At 58.7% G+C, this 9,994-nt stretch overlaps 1 protein-coding gene across 37 annotated transcripts in view; it reads left to right on the forward strand.

Annotated features, from left to right (window-relative positions):
• SCMH1 (Scm polycomb group protein homolog 1) overlaps positions 1 to 7,759 on the forward strand; it is a 73,901-nt gene extending 66,142 nt beyond the window's left edge. For 32 of the 37 annotated variants that reach the window (XM_075173759.1, XM_075173760.1, XM_075173728.1 and 29 more), the window contains 3 exons: positions 2,275 to 2,478; positions 3,668 to 3,810; positions 5,652 to 7,759. In XM_075173759.1, coding sequence (XP_075029860.1) covers positions 2,275 to 2,478; positions 3,668 to 3,810; positions 5,652 to 5,777 — 473 coding nt within the window. In that variant the 3' untranslated portion in view covers positions 5,778 to 7,759. Of the gene's footprint in view, positions 1 to 2,274; positions 2,601 to 3,667; positions 3,811 to 5,651 lie in introns of those variants that run through there. The other 5 variants (XM_075173753.1, XM_075173756.1, XR_012677255.1 and 2 more) reach the window with 4 other exon arrangements.
• The last annotated feature ends 2,235 nt before the right edge of the window (positions 7,760 to 9,994 follow it).

Here is a 9,994-nt window from a genome sequence, read left to right on the forward strand (position 1 = left end):
AGAAAGGCAGAAATGCCTCAAGTGCAGAGTAACAGAGCCCACGAGATGGAGGGTTGCAGTTATGCAGGTGATAACCTCGCATCTGCTTCACTGAATTGCCAAGCAGCTGGACAGGAGGGGTGTTTCCATTTTGCAGCCTTATGATATGAAGCCAGGGAAGGTATGGGCTGGCTGCCTGCAGCTGAACTGGCCTCTGAGATCTCTGCTCAAACACAGACAGCGGAAGCACTAAAACCAGAGGGTCCCAGGTCACAGAATAGTCCTATAGTTCATGGAAATCAAATAAAACAACAGGCCTGCAAGAGAGGTTGCCCCGTTTGGTGGGGCCCAACCTCTGCAACGCTCAGGTACTGCTTCAGGCTCTGGCAAGGTGCGTCTCCCTTCACTGGAGCATGGCAGCATCAGCTTAGCAGGAAAGCTTGGGAAGATCTCTGCAGCTTTTGGGTCTCAAGGGCTGCAGTGTCGACTCTGCGCCCTCACCACCATCCCAGTTCAGCACAACCTCGCTGTGCCGGCTTCTTACGTGCTGCTCCTGTGGTCTGGGAAGTCCCAGGGAAGAAGCCCAGGGCCTGGCTGGGGCAGTTGCTCAGGTTTCTTCGTCCTTGTCACCTGCCATGGTGTTTGAGGGGCAGCAGCTCAGGACTGTGAGCAGGTCTCAGGGTCTCTACGGATGCTGGTAGAGGAGCTCCAGCTCCCAGCCAGGTGCAGTGGCCCAGCCCAGAGTTTACAGGCAATACCCTTCGTTATAGGAGCTGCTTTCCTCTGTGGCTGTACCAACTTGCCAGGTATGTCATAATAAAGAACGCAGGTATTTGAGGATGACTCATGAGGCATCAGGTCCACCTGGACTGAGACTAGGTTGTGCGTGCCATAGTAAAACCTACAAACACAGTCCTAGGGTGAAGCTGTCACAGTATAACAGCAAAGGGAGGTCTTGCTGGCTCAGCCAATACAACATATCACCCTGGATAGAGTCATAGAATCATACAGGTTGGAAAAGACCTCTAAGATCATCGTGTCCAACCGTCAACCCAACACACCATGTCCACTAAACCATGTCCCCAAGCGCCTCATCTACACGTCTTTTAAATACCTCGAGGGATGGTGACTCCACCACTTCCCTGGGCAGCCTGTTCCAAGGCCTGACCACTCTTTCAGTAAAGAAATTTCTCCTAATGTGCAATCTAAACCTCCCTTGGTGCAACTTGAGGCCATTTCCTCTCATCCTATCGCTGTTACTTGGCAGAAGAGACCAACCCCCACCTCGCTCCAACCTCCTTTCAGGTAGTTGTAGAGCGATGAGGTCTCCCCTCAGCCTCCTCTTCTCCAGGCTAAACACCCCCAGTTCCCTCAGCCGCTCCTCATAAGGCTTGTGCATCCAGGACAGTTTCCTCCATCCTAATACTGCCACTGACAGCTGAAAATTAAATGTGTTTCTGGAAGAGAAGGTGAGGAAGCCAGTCTTGCACTGGGACCCCTGCCCGGGGAGAGCCCTCTGCCCTGTCCCTCCTGCGCACGTCCCAGCAAAGGGTGACGGTCACCGACTTGGTTAGGCAGTGAAAAAGGGCCCAGCAGGAGGTCAGGAGGGGTGAGCAGCTGGTCACCAGCACCTTGCTTTTGGGGCCGGAGGATCAGCACGGTGTGAGAGCGTTGCCGGGCCGTGACGGTGCAGCTGAGCTGCTCGGAGGAGCCTGCTGCTCCCTCCTGCTCTGCATGTGTGCTGCTATCCCGGCTACAGCATGAGTCTTACTAAACATCCCCCGCAATCCCAACCGCCTGGCCCGTGACCTCACGTGCTGGTCCCGGTAATGTGCGGCGCTTGACCCCGGGTCTCGGGGAGTCTCCTCTCCCCGTGCAGGGCTGTTGTGCGAGTCCTGTGTCCGTTGGCATCCAGAACGGGCAGCCCTCCGCCGCCTGCCACCGCCGTGCCCCGCTGCCACAGAAGGGCCTCTGGAAGCAGTAGGGACATGGGACCGCAAGGCAGAGCTGGTGGTGGCATTAGCAGAGTAGCTGTTGCTCCAGTCTGGGTACCAGCCATTGCCACTGCTAACTGGTTGGACTGGCATTTGCCAGGCAAACCCCAGGCTGCAGTGCTTTAGCAGTGCCTGGTTTAATTTCCGTGCTTTCGAGGAGACCACCGACGCGGTGGTTCGACCCTGCTCCCGCAGCCGCACGCGAGCGCTGCCTTTGCTGCGGTTCTGCTCTCTGCCGCCGAGCGGTAACTTCGGGCTGCGTGGCGTTCGGGTGCACTGACTGCAGCTTGGTGCGTTCCAGGTGAAACCTTTGTTCTGGGAGATGGCCTCCCAGGGCCCCTGGAGCCTCGCCTGGACCCCATGGACTCTGCCTTGAACTCTGTCAATTCATCCAGCCACAGCAGGAGCTCCAGAGACTATCGCCTGCAAGGATACAGGCACCTGCACCAACCCTCTAGCCTCACCCAGGGCAGTACCTCTGCCTTGCGTAGGCTTAGCTCTGGGGGTAAGAGAGTTAAGAAGCCAGCCCTCCGATTGTAAATTTGGCAATAAAGGGCTTTTCTAACTCCAGTTACACCTTTCTAACTTCAGCAAGTACCAGAGACTGGCTTCTGCACTGTTAAACAGGTAGTCTGTTAGGTTTATCGGTAGCTCTAGAGACATGGCAGATGGGCGGGTGGAAGTACGGAGAGGTGATGCTTGCAGGGTGACTCGTTCGGCGGGGTGACAAGGCGGCAGCTGGAGGTCAGTGGATAGGAAGGAGTAGGCAGGAGCTGAATTTGCAAGCATGGGCAGGGGGCTGCCAAAGCGATAAATGGGCGTCGGAGTCCGTGAGGATGGATCGGGAATGGCCAGGGAGTCGAGAACTGCCTGACGAGGCTGGGAGCTGGGGCGGGTGGCCAGGATGGGCAAATGCGCGAGCAGCACTTGTCTGTGTGGAGGAATAGAGGCAGGAGAGCTGTTCATTGCAGTAAATCAGCACATGTCAAATCCAAGTGTTTGCAAAAAAGTTGTAATTTTAGGTGCATGGCATCAATAAAAGCCTCTAAAAAGCTCAGGCTGCTGATGCCTTGATCCGCCTGCCTTCCCCCACGTCCGTGTATGCAGGCAGAACAGCGAGCTGGAACAACGGCTGTGCCGATGCTGGCACGTTGGGAGCAGGACTTTTGTTAGCTCAGGCGGTGCTTCAAGACAACAGGGTTTCGCATATGGGCTCAGTCCATCAGAAGACGCAGCCGATGGAAACGCAGAAGAGCTTTGCTGTGTTAGAATTGCTAAAGGTGGTGTTCGGAGGAGGGGAGCGAGGGGAGAAGCGGTGCATGGAGAGAGAAGTGGGAATGGAGGATTTTTTTCTGCAAACGTGGGAACCGTCAGTAGATGGGCAAGTAAGAGTGGGAATGGGGGGACCAAACTCAGCTGAAGGGGGGCAAGGGGAGATCGGGGTTTAGAGTGAGGAAAAGGGCTCAGTATAGAAGGCTGCCCTGAAAAGTAAGGCCTAAGGAGAGAGAATAAGGCTTTGGTGTTAGACCTGCGCCGCAGGAATCTCTGGGGCATGGTTGGGACGTGCCCTTCGCGTTGTGTCTGCCATTGCTTTGAGAGAGGAGACTGAACGGTAGATTAAGGGTGAATAACTGCTGGAGCAACGCTGCAGGGGTACTTGGAGTAACGGCTGCTGTCTGGCAATTCCCCCCCAGGTTCAGATAGATACCTTGGATCTCGAGACGTCTCGCGGCTGAGCAGCCGCGACCCCTCGTCCTGGACAGTGGAGGAGGTGATGCAGTTCATACGAGAAGCGGATCCACAGCTGGGACCCCATGCTGACCTCTTTCGAAAACACGTAAGTATATCTGTGTATGTATATATGTGTGTGTATGTATATATTATATATGGGTGGGGGCAGATCATCACACAAGGAAAATCTAGGAAAGTCAGAAGAATAGCAGCACTTTGTAACAGCTGGAGTTTTGTGCTAAGAAAAACATCCTCATAAATCCTGCTCATACTGTGTTCAGGCTTGGGATCCTCGTACTCAGAAATCGTCAAGGGAAAGACGTCGCAGCCCAGCTAAAGCTCCAGGCACCGCTGCCTTTGTGCGTATGGAGAGCTCAGGTCTCAGCTGGATTTGAACTCTAGTGCTGAAAACACAAAACCCTGTTCATCCTGGAGTCTTAATATTCACCTCGTAGCAAATTTCTCCTGGCAAGAAACATGTTCCAAGTGGAATTCATTGAGTGCATTGCTGCTGAACTCCCCTGTTTCCTATAAAAAGGGGTCTCCTAAGGCTCTGGTTCTTGTGCATGTCTTTAAGTGTAAAATAGCTGCAGACATACAGCACGGAGTTTCTACAATTAAAGCTACAAAAATTTTGGCAGCTCCATGTCCTGATTCCTGCCAGACAGTTCATCTTTCATCTGCCTTTTGAGTAAGTCCATGTTATACCTGGTGGGGCTCGTGGAGTCAGAAGAGCAGTAGGAAAAAATACTCATCTTCCCCAGGCAGGAGAGGCAGATGGGATGCTGCTTGCTCTGTGCTGGGCTGAGACAACACTCTCTCTTTTTTTTTTTTTATTAGTTCTATTTTAGAACCACCAGTAATTGAAAAATGTTTTGTTTTAATTATGCAAGAGAGTGCTCAGCTGTGCTAAGGGGTGAAGGTCCCCTGTATTGGCAATCCTGAAGAACTTCGCTTTCATCTGAAGAAGGGAAAAGCAGAACAAGCCTGGCACTGGAGATTGCTGGAGATCATACCAAGATCATAACTGAGCGTCGACATAGGACAGGATTTTCTGTTGTTCAAGGTTGTGATTTTTGTTTTTCATTTATAAGTCCATTAACGTTTACTTCATGGAAACCTGTCCGCTGCAAAGCTCTGGGCCAGGACCAGGTCAAGGAAAGGAGTGCTGCAAGGGACTGGAAAACTTCCACTCGCAGATGCTAAGTGCAAAGCTGTTCTCCGGTTATTTTGAGCTTTGTGATCCCTCCCCTCCTGAGCCTCAGCAAGGGACACATCTGGCTCAGCTGTAAAGCATCAGATGATACTTTTGAAAGCTGTGATGTTGAAATCAGTCCTGCTGGAGATGAGATGCTCCACCGTTGCTCTGCCAGCTGCTGGGACTTTGCTTAGAAACTCCAGAAATCTGCTTTGCATGCAGTGGCGGTCTCTTTGGGTTTACAGGGTTTGGTCCCTTGCCTCCTTCTTCAACCAGCCTTCAGGGCTGCGTGTGTCACGGCAGGACTGCTGTCAGGGCCGGCGTATCCTCTACCAGGAGATTTCTCCTGCAGTGGGATGGCGATGCCCTCGAGTAAGAGACCGCTCCCCTGCACTGCCGCTGCCTCAATCGTTCCCCTGTCAAGGAAACCCCCCTCTTTTCCTTCCCCCCCACCTCCCTTCAGGATTTGCCGACCAGCTGGACATGGCTCCTGGGTGTTTATCTCCCAGCAGATTTCCCACCGCCACGCGGGGGCCTGGGGCTGCACCCCCGTGCTGCAGGCAGGGCGGGATGCGGGGATGCCTGCGCTGGGATGCTGCAGTTACGTGCAGCCCACCTCCGCCGTTGAGCGGTGCTCTCGCACCCGGCCGCGCTGCTTCAGCGTCGTCCTTCTGGGCACGGCCTGTCTTAGCGGGCAGGGTCAGGGCTTACAGGTGTAGTCACAAGTGCTGTTGTTTCCCCTCCTTCAGGAGATCGACGGGAAAGCCCTGCTCTTGCTGCGGAGTGACATGATGATGAAGTACATGGGGCTGAAGCTGGGGCCAGCCCTGAAGCTCACTTACCACATCGACAAGCTAAAGCAAGGCAAGTTCTGAAAGGACGCTTGGCAGGACGGATCCTGGAAGCTCCGCTCCTGGCCATCCATACCCACGCTCGCCTGCCGACAGGTACGCATGCACACACACCCATTTACGCCGCAGACGGACACCTCGCCGACACCCCCGCTGCAGGGGTCCAGCCGCCCGCCCGCCCCTGCGCCAGTTGGCCCCAGGGCTTCGCACCGGACTCGAGTCGTGGGCGTCCTGTTGGAGGCGGCGGGTCTCTCCCTGCTGCCCAGCCGGCGCTTCTCCGCGGGCTCCCGGTCCTGCTTCCCTGGGATGCAGCAGCGGCTCTGGGCAGAGCCCGTGGGGACGGGGCGCTTGCGCCGGCTCCTCTCCCTCTCGCTGTGGCTCGTGCGCTCCCGGTCTCGCCTGCTCGGGGCGGCCCTCGGCTCCCGTCCCCTCGGAGGGGAGGTGGGTCGGGGGGGCTGGACGCTTTGCACTGCGCCGGGCAGCCCGGCTGCGAGGGGGACGGTGCCCCCGACCGCGCTCGGCCCCCGTCGCACCGCGGCGAGCTCAGAGCAACGACTGCCCCCGTCCCCGTCTTCCACGCCTGGGGAGAGCCCGGCCGCCCGGCCCGGGGGCCACTCACCTCCCGAGCTCTGCCTGCCCCTCAGCCCCGGCCTTCCTCCGGCTGGGGACGCCGGGCCGGGGATGGCGGCCTTCGTATTTATTTCTGACTGGGGAGGCCGTGCGGCGGCTCACGGCCCTGCCCGGGAGCGTGGAGCGGGCTGCAGGAGAGCCGAGGAGCGTGGCCGGGTCTGGCGTGCCCGAGGCAAGGATGGGCCTGGGTCGGCGCCGGAGGCTGGCTGGATGCTGCAGGACTCAACTGATCCTTCTCTCTTTTTTTTTGAGTGTTTTTTTTTTTTTGAAAAAAAATTTTTTTTTTTTAATAAGGAGTTGTCTGTTTAAAATGATGAAATGATTTTTCTACCTGTTGTTGAACTCGCAACTCTTGGAGATTTTTAGCCAGAGCTGCAAAGGTTTGTCTTCCCAGGGGCCCTGCCGGTTGGTCCTCTGGTGTTTCAGTCCGTCCCAGCTCAGCGTGTGCGAGAGGGTGTTGGGTCTGGCAAGTCAGAGGATCCCAGTGTGGTGACCGGTCCTTGCGTTGCTCTTCCTGCGAGGGCCTTGCCCTACCCGGCGGCACCTGTTTGTTTCAGACAGTCTAATGTATTTATTTTTGATGGCACTTGAGCGGTAACCCGCTGTCCCAGGGACGTTACTGCAGCTGCAAGAGGAGCATCGGAGCGGAGGCCACCCAGCCGTGCCGCTGTGTCCCCTGGGCAGCAGCTGCCAGGCCCGGGGCTGCCTTTGGGCACAGGGGCCGCCCGTCCCCGGGAGCACCCCCTGCCCCGGCCGGGGACGAGCGGGGACGGGCGGATGGGGAGAGGCGCGGCGGAGGCGAGGGCTGTCCCAGGCGCGGGCCCACGCATGCACCCGCAGCGCGCTCCCGCACACGCTTCCTTTCTGCGATGACCAAAGGGCTGGGGCGGGGATCTCCACTGCAAGCACTTCTTCCTTCTCTGTCTTCAGCTCACCCTCCGTGCATCCAGAGCAACGTCTCACACCCTGCTCCCTGCCACCCTCGAGGGCCCTGGCCAGCAGCAGAAAGGGCCCCTGTGGTCAACAACCCTCCAGTCTCTTGCACTGGGTCAGGTTTACCCCTAAGGGGAAAAGTTGCAAAAAAAAAACAAAACAAAACCCAAACCCCAAAGTAATAAAAAGGCTTTTTGTTGTACAGCAAAATCTGTGCTGCAGTCCCTGCTGCTGCACCAGTGTGGTCGGAGGGAGGTGGGGCTCCGGCCACTTGCAGAGCCCCGTCGCTCGCAGCATCGGCCCCGGGACGCCCCTCGTTTTTACCCAACGCTGATCCCGCTGGCCCGCTGCAGACAGGTCCCCGTGCGGGGTCAGCCAGTGCTTTCCTCTGCACTTATTTTACGTTAATTTGTTTATAAATAAAAGGATAACTAAGTTCCTCACCGCTGGTTGTGTGTGCACTGATGGGAGCGCTTGGCTGGGCCCCTGGCAGCCTCTCCCCATGGGTGCCCGCTGTGGGGGGAGCCTGGGGAGCGCAGGGACAGGGAGTGGGGTGTTGCTTCAGGACAGAACCCCCCCCCAGCTGCTCCTGCCCTGCTCCCCCGGTGCCGTTTGTGGGAGAGCTGGGCCAGACCTGGGCTGAGAAAAACAAGACGACACAAGCAACCTGGTGATGCGATGAACTGGGGCTCACGAGTGACGAGCGGGAGGCGCATCGGCTTCTCTCCGATCCCTGCCCAGCCCCTCTGACACCACCCCAGGCTCCTGCTCTTTGCAGCTCTGCCTCTGCCCCTCAAAAGCCCCGGGTCTTACTTGGTCCTGTCCAAAGCAGCTGTTCGCTGCTCTCCAGGATGCTTCTCCCCAGGAGCATCCCTGTCAGAAGCACTGCAGCGGTGGAGGGGCTCCACCACCACGCGAACACCATCATCTTCCCAGCGCTGGCACGGAGCCCTCCGGCATCGCCAGCTCCTGGTCCAGGAGCGCGGTTGCTCTCAGGGATGTGCGGGATTGGCAGTGGCGTGGGTGGAGGCTGTCAAAATTCTTTGTTCCTGCCTGGAGCTTGCGGGGGGTGTTGGGGCAGGGAGCAGCCCCCGGCTGGAGTCCCTGAACCCATCACTGTGCAAACACACCTCACATCTGCACGTCTGCCCCACGACGGTGCCCTGAGGCAGGTCACAGCGAGTGCGCAACCCCAGCCCGCCGGTGGGCACAGGAACAGCTGAGCCCTGAGCCCCCCGCACTGCTCGCCGACACAGACCATTGCCATCACCATGGACCCCCATATCTGGGCAGCTGCAGGTCAGCTGGGAGCCCCTGTGAGCTGTCGGGGGCAGCTCCATCCCACAGGGAGGGGGCTGGGAGCACGGGCTGGGCAACACAGAGGGGCCAGAACCAAGGCGGCCCAGCCAGGCCCCACACCGTGCTCGGGGCACCTGCAGCACACGCTGGGGGGCTCTGCGTGTGCCCCTGGGCTGGGCAGGGCCGGTTCTCCAGTAGCACCACGAGGAGGTGGTGGTGAAGCCCAGGTGGGTCTCACCTTCACGTGGGGTGAGACTCGGGCTCGTGTCCTGGCTGGAGATGCACCTGGAGCACCTTGTGACATCTCCTCGGGCTGGCGGTGAAGGGAAGAAGCTGGTGGTTGGCGAAGGCAGGTGAGAGGCACCCGGCCCCAGGGAGGGCAGCGAGGTGGGTGCTGCTGGGGAGAAGGGGTCTTGGCTGGTCCTGGAGGTCCAGCACCAGGTGGGGTGGGGTGGGGTGGGAGGAGCACCCCAGATCTCTCCTGCAGCCTTGGCTTTGTTGCCTTGGGGCTTGCCAGGTACCCCAGGACCTCTGCTCAGGTGCCTCTGGCCCAAACTCGCCCCTTGGACCCCATCGGCAGCGTGGTGCTCCCCACCCGGGCTGATGGGGACCGGGGCTGCACCGTGCCAGCACCCAGCCCTGTCCCCCCACAGCCAGCATCCCCTCCTGGGACAGCAGTGGGAGTGAGCGTGTCCCTGCCCGCAGCCCCACGGCAGCAGAGCCTGGGTGGCAGCTGGGTCCGTCCATCCAGCCCCGTGGGCTGGAAGGGGCTGAGCTGTTGAGGCACAGCGGTGCCTTAGCCAGGTCCCACAGTGACCATTCTTTCTCCCACGCCCCAGTGACAAGCCCCAGGAAGGCCCATTTTATTTGTAAAATTTCACTGCATCTTCCTTTCTTTAAACGCCCGTTTCTGTTGCAGCCCCAGCAAAGGAGCTAAAATGCAGCAGCCAAGGGCGAGCATCAAAGCAGAAACACCCGCCACGCTGGGGTGCACTGCCCAACTCTGCCTGGGGCTGCCTCCTCCCTGTCCCGCCACAGCCGGAGGCAGCTCGGGGGAGAGGGCGTGGGGGAGGTTTTCCCAACGCGCCCGCGAGTCGGGCTGTGGAGGCAGCCCAGCCCTCCCTTAGGGCGAGAGGAGAGAGCTGGGCTGGCACCTGGTGCCCAGGGAGGGCTGGGGGGACCGAGCCCTCCTCCCACCGAGGAGCTCCCCGCTCTCATCTCCCAGGGAGCGCCCACAGCGCAGGGCGCTGTCTTGATGACCACGTAATTAACAGCTACCGAGGAAAACAGGCAGCCCTGGCGGGAGTGGAACAGCCGGGTCCCCGCAGGCTGCAGCCAGGACGCAGCCCGGGCACGGCGCTCTGCCGGAGCAAAGCGAG

Source organism: Calonectris borealis, chromosome 25 (genome assembly GCF_964195595.1).
Source record: "Calonectris borealis chromosome 25, bCalBor7.hap1.2, whole genome shotgun sequence".
Classification (NCBI taxonomy): domain Eukaryota; kingdom Metazoa; phylum Chordata; class Aves; order Procellariiformes; family Procellariidae; genus Calonectris; species Calonectris borealis.